Source organism: Aegilops tauschii, chromosome 1 (assembly GCF_002575655.3).
Source record: "Aegilops tauschii subsp. strangulata cultivar AL8/78 chromosome 1, Aet v6.0, whole genome shotgun sequence".
Lineage (NCBI taxonomy): Eukaryota > Viridiplantae > Streptophyta > Magnoliopsida > Poales > Poaceae > Aegilops > Aegilops tauschii.
The window spans coordinates 169,650,265-169,669,307 of record NC_053035.3 but is presented as its reverse complement, the minus strand read 5'-3'; the positions used below and the strand labels follow the sequence as shown (position 1 = coordinate 169,669,307).

At 42.9% G+C, this 19,043-nt stretch overlaps 1 protein-coding gene across 1 annotated transcript; it reads left to right on the top strand.

Annotated features, from left to right (window-relative positions):
* The first annotated feature begins 329 nt into the window (after positions 1-329).
* On the top strand, positions 330-18,011 carry LOC141027916 (uncharacterized). Its single transcript, XM_073505539.1, has 5 exons — positions 330-502; positions 8,867-9,041; positions 17,187-17,435; positions 17,517-17,581; positions 17,654-18,011. Exons 1-5 carry the CDS (start codon positions 330-332, stop codon positions 18,009-18,011), a joined length of 1,020 nt encoding a protein of 339 aa, XP_073361640.1.
* Positions 18,012-19,043: the final 1,032 nt, after the last annotated feature.

Below are 19,043 nucleotides of genomic sequence, written 5' to 3'. Positions count from 1 at the left end.
CTCCATGCCAAGGATACGGAGCTCAGGGCCAAGGACGTGGAGCTCTATGAGCTCAAGGAGGAGAGGAGTGCCATGCTCCTCTTTTATGTGCGGGAGTTCATGGAGCTTGAAAAGCGGCAAGCGTCCACCACAAAGATGCTCAAGGCGTCAGCGGCGTTGCTGCAGAAAGCGGGAGATACGATAGGCGGCCAGGCAAGCTGTCTGGAGCGCGAGCAGACCGATCGTGACGAGCTCTAGGATCGCCTCAACCACTTGCTGGACCATGTTGCCACACACGTGTTGCGGCTGCGCGACCATGTGACGATGCCTACCGTCGTGCCAGCGCGACCATGCATGTCATTGGGCTAAACCCGTTCGACCACCCCATCGACTTCAACAAGCCGCGGCTTCCTGAACTGGTCTCCTTCTTCACCTATGTCCTGGAGGAGCTGAGTCGTCTCCGCACAGTGGTGCGCGTGGAGCTGGAGAAGGAGGGGTTGCGGGCGGCCGTCGCCGTTGCCGGGTGAATCCTCTCAGGCTTCGTCACTGATATCCATTCGCGCCATTGGACATCGTCTTTGACGAGCTGGCTCCCATCAATCGGGAACGGCCTCTGCGGGCGGTGGCACCCTGCATCACCATCGTCGTGCACCTCGAGAAGTAGAGGGACATCGGCGGTGTTTAGGCGTCCTATGCATGGGCATGTCTCGGTGCAACATGACCATTGTATCAAACTCAGACAGCGCAGATCAGTCATTGTAGCACAAAGCGTGTGGGTGTGTTTGGTTGCATTCTCATCTCAACATAGTTGTTCGAACGCATGCTCATCTCAACACCCCTCTTCATGCATGCTCTGCATGCTCCTGGTGTATTTGTTTTAACCTAGTGTGGACTCATGTACCCTTCATGCACTCTGCCAAACACCCAAAAGTGGGTCGAAAAGGGAACTTTTGCTCCCATGCACCTTCATACACCCTACCTAACACAGATTCATGGTTCATGTTCCATGGATTACTATAGCACCATACTCTCTGTGCATTGTAGGCCTAGTTCTATTAACATTTATCTCACCATTCATTCTCGACCCAACAGTCAAAAAGGGGGCAAGTTACATTACTGTTCATAATTCACATGCGCACAACATCATTTTTTATCGTCATATCTTACTACACTAGCAACAAGGTTATAGTATTGACGTATGAACCACTGCACATGCCTAGTAGTAGGAGTACTATGTAAGTTCAAGTGGCTCCTGTGTTTCACACTCCTCCGTCGTAAAAGTGGAAACGCTTGCTATAATCATTTTTTCAGAAAGTGTGGACACGCTCTACCGCCCAGATCCTCCTCGACGGTCGTCGGGAACCTTGCTACTCACTTTCGCCAATGTGTCGGACAACCAGCATCAAGGTCCACTTGCCATGCACTAAATTACTCCATACTAGAGTGCACAACTGCATGGTAGACTACACCCGATGAGGACATCAATACTGTTGTTAGACCCACAGCCCCTGCTGCTATACATACTGGACCAATTACTAGAGCTCGCGCACGCCAATTAAATTATCAGGTAATTTCGTTTCTTGGTAATGATTCTAATGTTCATGAGAATATGATGCTGCTTAAATTGGATACATTTGTCTTGCTTACAAATGAAGGGCCTAGCTTGGACAAGAAGGATGAACATTGGAGCAAGATCAAGCATGGAGATGATGCCATGTGCAAGGGTAACAAGAACAGAGTTACAAGTGACGATTTCAGGATTTTGAAGCCACCATAATTAGTGCATGAAGCCTTGTACGAAATATACAAGATGTCACTTCATAAATTTCGTCCATAAGCTATTATAGGTGTTGCGTCACCTTATTGTTGGGCCAGGCCCATGTAATTTCGAAATGCTTTAGTATAGGCTGTTTTTAGAGTCCGTACGTGTGGGGAAACAAGAGTTAGCGTTGGTTTCGGACCACCACCACTCCGAGTCCATATAGTCCATATACCACCACCGCTCCGAGTCCATATACCACCACCAATCTGAGTTCTATTCATATTAGGTTTGTTTTTGAGATCCATCTATTTTCCGATTCGTGTTTCCTTGCGTGAGTAGCTTTCAAAAAAAGAGTCTTGAGAACCCCGGGCAGTTTTTAGGCCAAAATTTCGGCTGGTGAAAATATTTTTTCCCTATACTATTTTAGGCTTTTCTGAGTCCTTTGAGACACATGCCATCATACTAATATTTTATCGCACTTTTTGGTCGTCGCTGCCCTGATTTCCAAAAAAATAGTCAAAAACAATTCGTGCCTATCCTATTATTTTGACTTGGGAAGAGTTTTGAGACACTCGTCATTATAGTGATTTTTGGCAAAATAAAGGAGCGCAAAAAAACGCAAAAAGAGCGGAAAAAAATCAGAGTGTGCTTTTCCCATGTTTCCGTGCAGCGCCGTGATTTTGTTAGTGTTCTAGGCTCGCGTCTCTACCACTGTCTAGCCTAGGACCAGCACAGTACCGTCGTTGAGCGTTTATTCAACTTTGCATCTCTGAATTGATTATTGCTGACATTTTTGCTACCATATCATAAGCCTTCCCAGCTCCACATACATCTACATCGTGCATTTGACACCACCTGGCAATCGCTCTATCCAAGCTTTGAGAGTTTTGACTACAACGGTTGTCGATCACCACCTGCTGCTGGGTAAGAACTGGTAAGAATTTGAGATTTGCTTGACGGATTTGTGACACCCCACCACCACCACTTTCTAGTAGTCTGTAGGATCGTATTCTTGTTTGTTTTCTATTGTTGCTAACCATGGCAGGACCACAAGCCGCCTAGATTGACAGGGAGAACATGACGAAGAAGGAGCTTCATGATAAATTTCAGCAAATGATGGGTCAACAGGTGGAAGACGTGATGGCCAGCTTTGGAAAGGCACTGGAGAGGGTTGATGACATTGAGAAGACAATTGGCACCAAGTTGGATGCCAAGTTCGATGAAGTACTCGCGTGTCTACGACAACCACCACCCGCATTTGCTGCATCATTGCAACAACATCAACAACTACCATGGTCAAAAAAACATCAACAACCACCACTCTGCGATCCAGCAGCGCGAGCGCAGCGTGTTCCTCTTAAACCAGGACAAACTTCAGGTGCCCCTACTACTATTGTTGATGCTTCTGCAGCTCCTGCTGCTACTGTAGCGGAGGAGGACTATTACGAGGATGAGGTTGATCAAAATCAGAACTACGTGCAACCACCACCACCACCAGGTCGACCTCATGCATATAATCGCAATGCAAGGGCTGCTGCACCACCACCTCAGCTACGAGACCATGACCATCTTCCTAAACTGAAATTGAATATTCCACCATTTGAGGGTACATATGTTCCTGATATATATCTTACTTGGAAGTTAGAAACTGAACAACATTTTGCATCTTTACAATACCCCAAGGAGAGACGTGTTGCTGTTGTTGTTTGTGCTTTCACTAGCTTTGCATGTGTATGGTGGTCTAAACATTGTAGATTATATCATATTCTAGCTACTTGGGATGCTTTGAAAACTGCTATATTATCATATTCCACCATATTATCAACGTGAATTACTTAAAAAATTGCAGCGTTTAAGACAAGGAAAAAAATCTATAGAAGAATATTATCAGGAATTACAAACTGACATGATTAGATGTGGTATTGTTGAGGATAATGAAGCTATGCTTGCATGTTTTATGGGTGGATTAAATATAGAGATTCAGACCATTCTAGAGTATAATAATATCACTTGTTTATTCCATCTTCCTTGCAAAGCTGAACGTGAAGTGCAGGATTGACAGGCATTGGCGCGAACTAATTTTTCTGCAGGTCGACCTTCATCATGGGCACCACGTACATCCTCTACTTCCACACGTCCTACTGCAGCACCACTGACTTCAACCGCCAATTCCAACCGAGATAGAAGATAACAGGCACCACCACCACCATCTGCCAGGAGCACACCTTCTGGTCCCGCACAGAGCTCTTCTTAATCCATGGCGTGAACAGGGCAAACACATGAGGTTATATAACGTCGTTGCAAGGGTGGAGGTCACTATGCGAGCAAATGTCCATCTCCGCGTATGATGATTGTTACTAGGGATGGTGGGTATGAGTCCGCTAGTGACTATGATGAGGAAACTTTGGCTCTTATTGCAAGTGAAGAACGGGATGATGATGATTCTGAACATGAGACGCAATACATGGCTGCTGAACATGCTGACAGCTATGAGAGTTTAGTTTCTCAACGTGTTTTGAGTGTGCATGTAACACAAGCTGAGCAAAATCAGAGGCATAATTTGTTCTATACAAAGGGAGTTGTGAAGGAACGTTCTGTTCGCGTCATCATTGATGGAGGGAGTTACAACAACTTGGCTAGTATGGAGATGGTGGAGAAGTTGTCTCTCACCACAAGACCCCATCTGCATCCTTACTACATCCAATGGTTCAAGAACAGCGGCAAGGTTAAGGTAACACATACTATATATATGCATTTTAGTATCGCTACATATGCTGATTATGTTGATTGTGACGTGGTACCCATGCAAGCATGTTCCTTATAACTTGGTAGACCATGGCAATTCGATAAAAATTCTGTACATCATGGTAGAAACAATCAGTATACTCTTGTTCATAAGGATAAACATATGACTTTGCTTCATATGTCTCGTGATTCCATTTTGAAAGATGATATTAATAGAGCTAGTAAAGCAAAACAGGAGCAAAATAAGAGTGAAAATCATATTGTGGCAAAAGAATTTGAGCAACAAATGAAGCCTAATAATAAACCATCATCTAGTGTTGCTTCTGAAATTAAATTGAAAATTGGATGCTTACTTGTCACCAAATCTGATATTGATGATCTAGATTTCTGCAAATCTGTTTGCTATGCTTTTGTGTGCAAAGAGGCATTATTTTCATTCGAGGACATGCCTCCCTCTTTTCCTCCTGCCGTCACTAACATTTTGCAGGAGTTCGCTAATGTCTTTCCACGAGACGTGCCACCTGGATTACCGCCTATTCGAGGGTTTGAGCATCAGATTGACTTAATTCCCGGTGCTTCGCTGCCTACCATGCGCAATACCGTACCAATCTTTAGGAGACGAAGGAGATTATGCGCCAAGTATAGGAACTACTCGACAAAGGTTATATACGCGAATCTCTTAGTCCTTTTGTTTTTCCTATTATACTAGTGCCAAAAAAGTACGGTACATCACATATGTGTGTTGATTGTAGAGGCACTAATAATATTACTATTCGTTATTGTCATCCTATTCCTAGGCTAGATGATATGCTTGATGAATTGAGTGGCTCTACAATATTCTCCAAAGTTGATTTATGTAGTGGATACCATCAAATTCGTATGAAATTGGGAGATGAATGGAAAACAGCATTTAAAACTAAGTTTGGATTATATGAGTGGTCAGTCATGCCTTTTGGGTTAACTAATGCACCTAGTACTTTTATGAAATTAATGAACGAAGGTTTACATGCTTTGATTGGACGATTTGTGGTAGTCTATTTTGATGATATGCTGATTTATAGCAGATCTTTGGAAGAACATTTGGAACATTTACGTGTTGTTTTTATTGCTCTACGTGATGCACGTTTGTTTGGTAACCTTGGGAAGTGCACCTTTTGCACCGACCCAGTATCTTTTCTTGGCTATGTTGTTACTCCACAGGGAATTGAAGTTGATAAAGCCAAGATTGAAGCTATTGAGAGTTGGCCGCAGCCCAAAATGGCCACACAAGTGAGGAGTTTTCTTGGACTCGCTGGTTTCTATAGGCGTTTTGTGAGAGATTTCAGCACCATTGCTGCACCTCTCAATGAGCTTAGAAAGAAGGATGTGCCTTTTGTTTGGGGTACCGCACAGGAAGAAGCCTTCACGGTATTGAAAGATAAATTGACACATGCTCCTTTACTCCAACTTCTTGATTCGAATAAGACTTTTGAGCTTGAATGTGATGCTAGTGGAATTGGATTAGGAGGTGTGTCATCACAAGATGGCAAACCTGTTGCATACTTTTCAGAAAAATTGAGTGGGCCTAGTGTGAACTATTCTTCTTATGATAAAGAATTATATGCTCTTCTTCAGACCTTAGAAACATGGCAACATTATTTATGGCCCAAAGAATTTGTTATACATTCTGATCATGAATCTTTGAAACACATTAAAAGTCAAGCAAAACTGAACCGTAGACATGCTAAATGGGTTGAATTCATTGAGACTTTCCCTTATGTCATTATGCACAAGAAGGGTAAAGAAAATGTTATTGTTGATGCATTGTCTCGTCGTTATACTATGCTTTCACAACTTGACTTTAAACTATTTGGTTTGAAGACCATCAAAGATCAATATGTGCATGACGCTGATTTTAAAGATGTATTGCAGAATTGTAAAGAAGGAAGAACATGGAACAAGTTCATCCTCAATGATGGATTTGTGTCCTGTGCTAACAAGTTATGCATCCGAGCTAGCTCCGTTTGTCTTTTGTTGTTGCAGGAGGCACATGGAGGAGGATTAATGGGACACTTTAGCGTGAAGAAGACGGAGGACATACTAGATACACATTTCTTTTGGCCAAAGATAAGACAGGATGTTGAGCATTTTGTTGCTCGCTGCACTACATGTCAAAAAGCTAAGTCATGACTCAGTCCTCATGGTTTATATATGCCTTTGCCTGTACCCAGTGTTCGATGGGAGGATATATTTATGGACATTGTTTTAGGTTTACCTCAAACAAAGAAGGGGAGGGATAGCATATTTGTTGTCGTGGATAGATTTTTGAAAATGGCATACTTTATACCATGTCATAAAAGCGATGAGGCTGCTAATGTTGTTGATTTGTTGTTTCGTGGAATTATTCGCTTGCATGGTGTGCCAAATACCATTGTTTCTAATCGCGATACAAAATTTCTTAGCCACTTCTGGAGATGTTTATGGGCTAAGTTGGGGACTAAACCACTTTTTAGTACTACTTGTCACCCCCAAAATCATGGACAAACTGAAGTAGTCAATAAAACTTTGTCTACTATGCTTAGGGCTATTTTGAAGAATAACAAGAAAATTTTGGAAGAATGCTTGACTCATATTGAATTTGCTTATAATCGTGCGCTGCATTCTACTACTAAGATGTGCCCTTTTGAGATTGTGTATGGTTTTCTACCTCGTGCACCTATTGATTTGTTACCTCTTCAATCTTTGGAGAAGGTTAATTTTGATGCTAAACAACATGCTGAATTGATCTTAAAAATGCATGACTTAACTAAGGAGAATGTTGAGCGTACGAATGCTAAATATAAACTTCATGGAGATAAGGGTAGAAAACATGTTGTGTTTGCACCTCGAGATCTTGTTTAGTTACATTTGCGTAAGGATAGATTTCCTGATTTGCGCAAATCAAAGCTAATGCCACGTGTTAATCGTCCTTTTAAGGTGTTAGAGAAAATAAATGATAATGCATATAAACTTGAGCTGCCTGCAGATTTTGGGGTTAGTCCCACTCTTAACATTGCAGATTTGAAGCCTTATTTGGGTGATGAAGATGAGCTTTTGTCGAGGACGACTTCATTTCAAGGGGAGGATGATGAGGACATCAATACCATTGTTACACCCACAGCCCCTATTGCTATACATACTGGACCAATTACTAGAGCTCGCGCACGCCAATTAAATTACCAGGTACTTTCGTTTCTTGGTAATGATTCTAATGTTCATGAGAATATGGTGCTGCCTATATTGCATACATTTGTCTTGCTTACAAATGAAGGGCCTAGCTTGTACTAGAAGGATGAACATTGGAGCAAGATCAAGCATGGAGATGATGGCATGCGCAAGGGTAAGAAGAACGGAGTTATAAGTGATGATTTCAGTACTTTGGAGCCACCATAATCAGTGCATGAAGCCTTGGACAAAATATACAAGATGTCATTTCATAAATTTTGTCCAGAAGCTAATATAGGTGCCGCGTCACCTTTTTATTAGGCCAGGCCCATGTAATTTTGAAATGCTTGAGTATAGGTTGTTTTTAGAGTCTGTATGTGCGGGGAAACAAAAGTTAGGGTTGGTTTTGGACCCCCTCCCCAAGGGCCACGATATTCCCCCCTCTTCCTCCATATATACAGCCCTTAGGGCACCATTTAGACTTTGGGTTTTGTTTAGATTAAAGTTCGCCATAGCTGCAACGTCGCGTACTTCATTTGTGTTCAACGACCAAACGAAGACGTCCCAGAACCCCACCTTGATCAATAAACCTTTAATCTTATATTCACAATATCCAGATTGCAATCTTGGTTTCTTGCTTGTTCTTCGTTTCCTTGCAGGAAATAGACCTTAGTGGTCTGGTTGATCATGCTCCAGCGTGGTCAATAACCTCTCGGAGTTAGTTTAGCGATTGCTAAGGCACGACGTCCTCACACGTTCGTAGTCAGATCGTCAAAGTCTACTCCTCCAAAACAATAATCACCTTCTCATCGAAACATCGGGACACCTCCGCCTCTATCAACACTGGTCGAAGTGCCGCAATAATGCCCAATGAGCCGTCAAATCACAAAACCACCACCTTTCTAGCAGTAAGTTGGACGGAGGAAGCAACCATCATTTCACTCTTCTCTCTCATCTTCCTCTCTTGAAGAAAACCCCAACTCGCTTCTTCCTCATCTTGTTCCTCATTTCTTCAAGAAAACCCCAACGTGCTTCTGCGATTGTTCTTCTCTCCGAAAGAAGGAAAGGTGAGCGCATCAATGGTGTTGCTTATGGCCAAGGCCCGGTCTTGCAACCCCGCGACCGATCCTAACTCCCTCTCTGTTCTTCTTTTTGGTTTGTGATTATGGTTTCTTTTCTTTTATTTCTATTTGACAGTTTCTTGATGGACCCTAGAGCACTGGCCAAAGTGATGTCTTTGGCTCTGGCCAAAACCATCAAGGCTCAGGGTACAAAGAAGCGCAAGCATCCCGCCGAGACTACTGCAGACAAGCTCAAGGCCATCACCCTATCCAAGCCCCCCTCTCCAGGATCCCTCGTTAAGCCAGTCCAGGTAATATATCTTCTTTTTGATCTTTTTGGCGATCTTGATCATGTTTTTTCATCTAACTTGCAGAGTGCTTGCTAATATACGAGGTTTTGTGTAATGTACACGCAGTACTAGTACTTGTAGTACAGCTTTCTGGGTGATCTTGCATGTGATTTTTGTGTGCCAAATGACGGTTCTAAATGGCTCTTTTGAGCAAAACATGCGAGAGGTTGACATACATATGATTTTTTCACATAAAACTGATTTCTTATAGATTACTTTCAACTACTTGATGAACATCAATGCTAGTTGTAGGAAATGCAAGATTTTAGCTCTCATGCCTTGGAAGAGAGTATAGTAGCCTCAGTAACTTGTGTTATGGATATTGCAAGTAATCCCTCTGTTCACAAATATAAGATGTTGTAACTTTTTTGTGTATCTCATGCAGACATGATCTAGTGTATTCGGTCACACATTTCTGTGCGTATATGTAGTATTATATGGAGTAAAATATCGGAAATCATCTTATATTTCTGAACGGAGGTAGTACTAAAATATTTGGTTTTTGTTTGAAGTAGAACCAGGTCCGCGGTGGATATCAAGTTCTCAAAGTCCTTCCATGTGAACTGGAAGACCTGAGGATGTGTTCTACTACTAAACTATCTAGCTGTTGTGTTCTTGTCACCGCCTGTCGTGAACAAGTGTTTTCCTGTAGCATTATTTCCATACGTGTTCTCGAGGTTGTACTTCATCACAAAAATTTCCTAGATATGCCTTTGATTACAATGGGTGTGGTTCTTGTAAAGCTTCCTGACAAATCTCATGCGGCCTGTCTTCATTGTCCTGTTTATGAGTGGAAAGACCACTCTGTTAGGTTCTCCAAGGTTGACGAGATGGCGAAGGTGCTGGTAGACATAACTCATGAAGTCCATGGCATAGTCAGATATGTGGGGTACATCCCGTAGGTAAGTGGCAAGAAATAGTCTGCAGGGTTTAATTAGTGCAACTTTGCTTGTCTGTAGTAAGTAATATTATTTAGTACTTGATTTGTGTGTGAGAACCCTGTATTGTTTAGTACTGCCGCTTTTGTTCTGTGGTGAATCCTGAGAACAGTCTATGTTAATGTTTGTCCACTCAATTCAGCATGTATATTTTGAAGTATTTAGATCATATTTTTTGTGAGGATGGTTTATCAATTATGGTTACACTCCAATATATGTATGCATTGTAGGGTTTATCGTACCCACCAGGATTTCCGGTCCCATGGATGTTCGCTCCATACGAGTTGTCAAGACCTTTGGACTGTCCTTCTTGTGGGAGTAACTGGGGGCCCTGCATGCCACCCGTAATTAGAAGATCAACCTTCAATTTAGAACTTGAACATAGTGATATCCTGGTAAGGATTCACTCATGTCACATCAAGTAAATCTTATTGATTTACTGCCATGTTTTCTTACTTTTGCTGCAATTTTGTGATGTAGGTTCTGCCATGTCACATTCGTTGCATAATAAGCCATTTTGTTTGCTCTATGATGGTTATTTTAGTAGGTTTCACTTCTTATGATGTGTCAGTAACGAAGGCACTATCCATCACATATATTACTGGACACAATTGGATCAGTCTGTTGTCAGAGTACAATCGGAAGCCCAATGATGAACTGTAGTTTGTTTTAACGAACACGCCACAATTAGTCCTTCTCACTTTTAAAAGAAGTGAAGAAAATGACTGGATCCAGGTCATGGGGCCTAGCGAAGATAGAAAGCTGAAGTATGAAATCATAGCAGGCCAGAGAGGATCGCTGCTGTCTCACACATCGGTAACACCTTCAACATCAGATCGAGCACCGGCACCTTTTGTTAAAGTATATTGTGATGCATGATGCTTAAAGCCTTTTGTTATATGATTTATATCTTTGAATAGGATTTGTTTACTTTGTGACATACTAACTGAGATATTTTTAATAGCTTCGATCATTTGTTCATATTCAATCTATACAAGCCAGATTAAAAGTAATCAGTTAATATTTTTGTGCTCGGTTATATCTGTGACCAATGAAAGGATTGGAATTCTAGGAACACATCTTTTAGGTTGTTTAATGCAGTTTGATATAAGGTTTAATTATTATATACAACAATCAAGTTTACTCTGCATTGAGTTTATGTTTTTCCAAATATCTCAGCAACACTATTACCACATGGCCCATGTGCTCAACATCTTTTGTAGCACTAATTTATATCAAATGATTCTCTCAACATGTAGTTATTTTTTGATTGATTTTTAATTTCCTTAGCAAATACAACGAATGTGTGGTTTGAGATGACAATTCATGATATTGTAGTTTTTACAGACAAAAATTCACGGATGCGGGATTTTCTTCTCTCGTTGCAACGCATGGGCATGATACTAGTAATTAGAAAAGACGGATTGCAATCAATATCCAGAACAATATAATCTATGGGCACATAATTCCTATTTGCAAGAATAAGAACATCATCAATTCTTCCCATAGGCTTTTTAATAGTAGAATCCGCCAAGTGCAAATTTAAAGAGGATTCTTCAATATCAGTAAGACCAAGCACATCACATAAAGATTTCGGAATTGTTGAAACACTAGCACCCAAGTCACATAAAAGCAAAACACTCATAATTTTTAATCTTGATTTTGATAGTAGGTTCCCATTCATCATGTAATTTTCTAGGAATTGAAACTTCTAATTCCAACTTTTCTTCTAAAGCTTTCATCACATCAACAATATGTTTAGTAAAAGCTTTATTTTGTTCATAAGCATGGGGTGAATTTATCATTAATGGCAACAAAGCAATACAATCAATCAAAGAGCAACTACCATAATTAAAGTCTTTGTAATCCAAAAGAGTGGGCACATCACTAGTTAAAGTCTTGACCTCTTCAAACCCACTTTTATCAATTTTCTCAACAAGATTTTCACCCTCCGAATTATTGAGACGCCTTGTAGCTAAAGTTGACTCTTCTCCAGTCCCTTTATCATCAATATTAATTTTACTAAACAAGGAATTAATAGAAGAAACACCAATCCTTTTAAGATCTTCATCACTTTTATGAAAGCAATCACTAGAAAACGCTTTTTCTAAAAATTCTCTTCTAGCTCTAAGCATAGCGGTTCTTTTCTTACTTTCATCCATAGAAACATAAAGAGCTTTAATGGATTCCTCTACCTTAGGCACAAAAATTTTCATCTTGAGATTTTCCACATCATGAGAAATTCTATCAACATTCTAGACAAGTCATCAATCTTATTCAACTTTTCTTCCATTGTAGCATTGAAAACCTTTTAAGTATTGATAAATTCTTTAATATTATTCTCAAGATCATAGGTGTTCCTATTATTATTATAAGAAGGATTATCATAGGAATTGCCATAATTATTAGAGGAATTACTAGGAAAAGGCCTAGGATTAAAGTTACCTCTATAAGCATTGTTATTGAAATTGTTTCGAGAGATGAAATTCACATCTACGGCATCGCTATTTTGCTCAATCAAAGTAGACAAAGGCACATCATTAAAATCAATAGGAGCAGTTTTACTAGTAACCAATTTCATAAGAGCATCAACTTTTTCACTCAAAGAAGAAATTTCTTCAGCCGAATTAACTTTTTTACTAGTAGGAGCTCTTTCGGTGTGCCATTTGTGAATAATTTGCCATGATATTATCAAGCAATTTGGTGGCTTCACCCAAAGTAATTTCCATAAAAGTACCACCCGCGGCGGAATCTAAAAGATTACAAGAAACAAAATTCAACCCCGCATAAATTTGTTGTATGATCATCCAAAGATTTAATCCATGAGTTAGGCAATTCCTTAGCGTCATTTTCATCCTTTCCCAAGATTGTGCAACATGCTCATGTTCAAGTTGCTTGAAATTAATGATCTGGGTTCTAAGGGAAATAATTTTCGCGGGCGGAAAATACTTAGTAATAAAAGCATCTTTGCACTTATTCCAAGAATCGATACTATTGCGAGGCAAAGAAGAAAACCAAATTTTTGCTTGATCTCGTAAAGAAAACAGGAATAATTTCATCTTAACAACATCATTGTCCACATATTTTTTCTTTTGCATATCGCATAATTCCACGAATGTGTTAAGATCGGACGCGACATCCTCATTAGGAGTACCGGAAAATTAATCTTTCATAACAAGATTCAGCAAAGCAGTATTAATATCACAAGACTCCGCACTAGTGGTGAGAGGAGAAATCAGAGTGCCAATAAAATCATTGTTGTTGGTATTTGAGAAATCACACAACTTGGTGTTCTCTTGAGTCATTGTGACTATGCAACAAGATTTGCACTCAAAAACATATCCGGCAAGAAAACGGCGAACGAAAAAGAGGGCGAATAAAACGGCAAATTTTTGTGAAGTGGGGGAGAGGAAAACGAGAGGCAAATGGCAAATTATGCAAATTGCGAGGAGATGAGATTTTTGATTAGGAACCTGGTAGATGTTGATGATGTCTCCCCAGCAACGCCGCCGTAAATTCCTTTTGATGCCTGCTAGAACTACGTCGGTATTTCCCCAAAGAGGAAGGGATGATGCAGCACAGCAACGGTAGGTATTTCCCTCAGTGATGAGACCAAGGTTATCGAACCAGTAGGAGTACCAAGCAACACTACGTAATAGCACCTGCACACAAATAATAAATACTCGCAACCTGACGTGTTAAAGGGGTTGTCGATCCCTTTCGGTAACGACGCCCGAAATTGGCAAACGGACATGAGAAAGTTGTAATAAATTGATAGATCAAACGCCAAATAAATAAATTGCAGCAAGGTATTTTGTATTTTTGGTTTAATAGATCTGAAAATAAAAGCAAATAAAAATAGATCACAAAGGAAAATATAATAAAGAAGAGACCCGGGGGCCGTAGGTTTCACTAGTGGCTTCTCTCGAGAAAAATAGGAAACGGTGGGCGGACAAATTACTGTTAGGCAATTGATAGAACTTCAAATAATCATGACAATATCCAGGCAATGATCATTATATAGGCATCACGTCCAAGATTAGTAGACCGACTCCTGCCTGCATCTACTACTACTACTCCACACATCAACCGCTATCCTGCATGCATCTAGTGTATTAAGTTCATGGAGAAACGGAGTAATGCAATAAGAATGATAACATGATGTAGACAAGATCTATTTATGTAGAAATAGACCCCATCTTGTTATCCTTAATAGCAACGATACATATGTGTCGGTTCCCTTTCTGTCACTAGGATCAAGCACCGTAAGATCGAACCCATTACAAAGCACCTCTTCCCATTGCAAGATAAATAGATCAAGTAGGCCAAACAAAACTGTCGTGGAATTGTCACGGCAGATGTCCTCGAGCTAGGACTTAGTCGTGGAGCCATCGCTACTAGGAAGCTTGAAGGGGTTAAGCGGGACAAGGAATACGAGGGTTTATACTGGTTCGACCCCTTACGGTGAAGGTAAAAGCCTACGTCCAGTTTGCGGTGGTATTGATTAGTGTTTCGATTACCAGGGAGCTTAACTGCTATGCCTGGCTTTCGTCGAGATTCTTCTTGTCCCTAAACCGCTGCCGGGTCGTCTCTTTATATAGGGAGGCTGACACCCAACAGCTCTCAGAGTCCCGGCCGGCTCATAAGAGTGTCCGGCTCGGAATCTCAACTATTCTTGCCTTACACTACAAGCTCTACCATAATAATGATTGTAACTACGGGCCTTAAGCCATACCCGGGTCTCAAGCCCATCTCCGGCCCATCGTCTTCAAGTTTGGCTCCGGGCTTCTGGCAACGACCATATGAGTAACCCGGCCCCTCCTGGCAGGTGACTCCAAAGTCTATATCCTCAACATTAGGCCCCAGATTGATTTGAGCCGGCTCATGTCAATCTTCAATCCCTTCGACAGAAAATTGCCGGCTTACAATTGCGTGAAAACCATAACCCGGCGTGACGTCATCCTCTGGACTCCGGATAATCCGCCGTGACGTCATCTTCCATTAAGCCCGTTTTTTACTCCGCCAGATCCGCAACGGATCTTTACATTTACTGTCATCCCGAAAATCGAGGCATTTCGTGAGGAGATAACCACGCCGTGGTCTCCTTGATTCTCGCGCCCACTTATGAGCTCTCCCTTATAAATAGGCCGGCCCGACGGGCTTTCAGCCACTTCTCTCTTCTCCGTCTTCTTCCTCGCGCCACTGCTCCCCTGCTCAAGCTCTGCTGCTGCCGCCGCCGCGGGTCTTCTCGTCGTCACCAACTCAGGCCGCTGCATCACCCTGATTTGACCAGAGAAACGCGACGACCTCCGCGACTCACCAGCCCCTGTAAGTTTCTTCTGCCCTGTAGAATAGATCTGCAGTAGGGTTCCAGTAGTTCATCCGTGTTCCTCGTAGTTCATCGCGGGCCTCAGTAGATTTGATTTTTACTGCCCCCTTTTGATCTTAGACCTGCATAGAACTATTGCGGCGACTGTTTAGCACCCATTTTACATGCAAGCAGCCCTCTTTTTACTGCATAAGAGCCTTGTTCGAGCCCAAGAACTCCCTCGCTTCTGCTTCTAGGTCTAGAAACTTTTCTTTTGCCCGACCATTTTGATCCGAAATAGTTACTGCAAAGTGTGAAACCTGTTTTACCGCACTTAGTAAAAAACTGCAACCATTGAATCACGGCGGTTTACATTTCCGGTTTAAAGAAACCACACGCCATAGAACCTTCCGGGTTAAAGAAAACCATGCTCCGTAGAATCCTCCGGCTTAGCTGTGATAAGGCCGTAGACAATCAAATTATTCTGAATACCCCTGCGGCTTAAATAACCCGCAGTACTTAGGTATATACCATTAGTCCCCTTCATAAGCCGCCACCTTGGCTTTAAACTGTAGATCTCCTCCGGCTTATAATTAATCCGGACGTTTTCCTTTTTGTCATAGACTGCCGACTTTCACCATGCCTCCCAAAGCTCCCAAAGCCTCCATCACTTGCAACTGGATGAGGTCCAATGTCACCAGTGAGACACTAGCAGATTTTGTTAAGTCTAGATATCTGCCCAAGAAGGACATCATGTCCTACCGTGCCCCCGACCCGTCAGAAGAGAGACCACAGCCAAAGGACGGGGAGGTAGTGATATTTGCGGATCATATGAGCCGGGGCTTCGCACCGCCCGGCTCAAAGTTTTTTAGAGATGTTCTAAACTTCTTCGACCTGTGGCCTCAGGACATAGGACCCAACTCAGTGTCCAACATCTGCAACTTCCAAGTATTCTGCGAGGTTTACCTTGGAGAAGAACCTAGTCTGCTGCTCTTCAGAGAGCTTTTTTACTTGAACCGTCAGAATGAGTGCGCCAATGGGCCAAGTCTGGAGTTAGGTGGCATCTCCATCCAGCGGCGTAGGGACTACCTTTTCCCTTACGCAGAGCCGCCCAGCCACCCCAAGGACTGGAATCTGACGTGGTTTTACTGCCAAGACACGTCGCCGGCTGACGAGAGTCCGTTGCCCGGCTTTCGCCCCTCGCGTCTGGAGCCGACTCACCCACTGTCAGACAAGCTGACTCAAGCGGAGCGCCAACCTCTGCTCCCCACCATCAACAAGATCAAGGCTCTCCTGGGCAATGGTCTGAATGGAATCGATCTGGTCCGGGTCTGGATTTCCTGGCGGGTGATCCCATTAAGCCGTCGCCCCGGCTTAATGTGCGAGTACACAGGACGAAAGGATGACCCCCAGAGACACAGCCGCAATGATCTTCCAGAAGATGTTGCAGAGGAGATGACCAAGGCTCTCTTGAACGAGAGCCTGGCAGACTGCGGGAGGACCGGGTTAGCCCCCTTCTGCAAGACCAACCCAGCCCCAGCGGTAAGCCGCTACCTTAAACATTTTGTCTTTGACCATAGATAACCTTCGTCTGGATGTTCAAGAAATCATCATTATATTTTTCAGGCTGACGACAAGTTCTGGCGGGTCAAGTATGACCATGACGCGGCCAAGAAGGCCAGAAAGGCGAAGAAAGCCACCAAGAAAGCCGCCCCTCGTAAGAAGGGAAGTAGGCCCACTGCTTCGGAGCTGTTGCAGCTAAGTGACAGCTCCGAGTCTGAGGTAATTCTTAGACTTGTAAGCTCTTGTTATACTTGTTGTTTTAGCCCTGTCCGTCTTATCAATGCTGTTTATCAATAGGAGGACACCGGAGCCAGTAACCCGGTGGTTGAAGAGGTAACAATACTTTCCTCCGACTCGGAGCCCTTGCCACGGCTGAAAACCCGAAGAGTAACCCGGAAAGTAAGCTTTTCCCATCCTTTAGCTTACCAAGATCCTCAATTTATTTTGAAGCGACAGGTTCATGAGAGCCGGCGGCATACCCGGACCAACAAGGACACTGACCTCTCCTCCGGGTTACCTGATGCATCAAGGAAACGTCGGACCGAGGTGACCACAAAATTGTACCCTTTTCATCCTTTTGCGGGTGTTATACGCCAACCGCTTAATTCCTCTGACTCAAATTACCAGGAGACTTCCCCTTCTTCCGGCGATTCTATGCAGTCGAATCTGCCAACTTTCAAGACCGTGCACGGGTAATGATAACCATCTCATGTTGTTCTGATCTTTGCTCATACTTTTTGTACTAACATTTGTTATTCTTTCAGTGCCCAGGCAAAGCTCACCAAAAGGGCGAAGAAAACCAAGTCGGCCGGAGAGCCGGATTTGCCTGAACCGGAGGTGACGGTTCAAGAACCGCCAGCTGCATCCGCCCCCAAAGCCACCACTCCAATCGACACGGCACCTGTAGAAGCTTCTGCTGACCCGGAGGCCTCCGGCTCAGCTCAGCCAACAAATGACCCGGACGTGGAAATCACCCGGACGGAATTTGTTGAGCCGGGGAGGCCTACGGCACTGGCCAAGTGCTCTGCCAAGGGGGAAGTACTGCAGCCCCACCGGGTCAGTCTGGATCTAACTAACTATGCCAACCTGAGCATCGGAGAGCTCGTCTCCAGCTATGTGTGACACCCAAGTTTTTATTTGGATTTTTCAAAAGATTTTATTTGACTTGAGGGAGGTGATTTAAATTTTTTTCTCAAAAGAACTCTCCCTTTCAAATATTTTTTTATGACAGAAGTTTTATTTGAATTCACCCAAGATCTGCCTTTGGTCTTGGAGGTTCTTGCTTTTATTTTGACTCAAGACAAAATGCTTTTCACTTGGGAAAATGCCTTTTGAAAATCTCTTTGAAATTTGCACTATGGCTTTTGGAATAATCCTTTGCCACTTTCAACAATTCCCTCTTGCCATGGCCTTAGTGCAAATACTCTCTCCTAAACCTCCCCTCATCTTTGGATCATGTTTGACATCTAATCCAGCAAGTTGAACCTCCCCTATGTTTATTTTCCATTTAAATCTTATTCAAACAAATTTCTGTCTTCTATTCTAGCCATTGGTGTTTTACAAAGGAACTCCATTTTCTGTCTTGATTTTTGCCCCCAAACCTTTTTCCCCTCCTAGTCCTTTGAACCCTCAACCAAGATCCATGAAGATCCACTCGTCTTCAGTTCAAATTTTTCAAACTACACTTGCGGCAAGTTTGGACCAGATTTGTCAAATTTGGTGAAATTCATTCAAATCTTTCCCCAAAAATTCCAAGTAAAATCAGGCAGCCTCTGGGTGCATTGAGTGGTCACCTCACCAAGTCCCAGCCTCAGAATTTTTTTTCTCATAGCCAAATCATTCCGTCGAGCACTTGCAGTGCCTTGTCAATGTCAGGTTCAGATAATTCAAAGAGCAGTTCAGTGGCTTACTGTCGTTTTCTTCAGAGATGGTTGTCGATCTCGACAGTGCCCCGATGTCGCCTTGCTCCCCGTCCCCTCCCCCTTGTTCCTGCACTGCACGAGCATCTGGCACCTTGCGGACGTCGGCGACGAGCAGCAGAAGGTGCGCCGCCCCGTGACCGACGCCAGCGGCGGCTTTGCGGCCGCCAGCGAGAGGCACGGCGCTGACGGCGCCACCCAGCGCCGCCCAAGCCACCGGAGCTCGCCGCGTGGC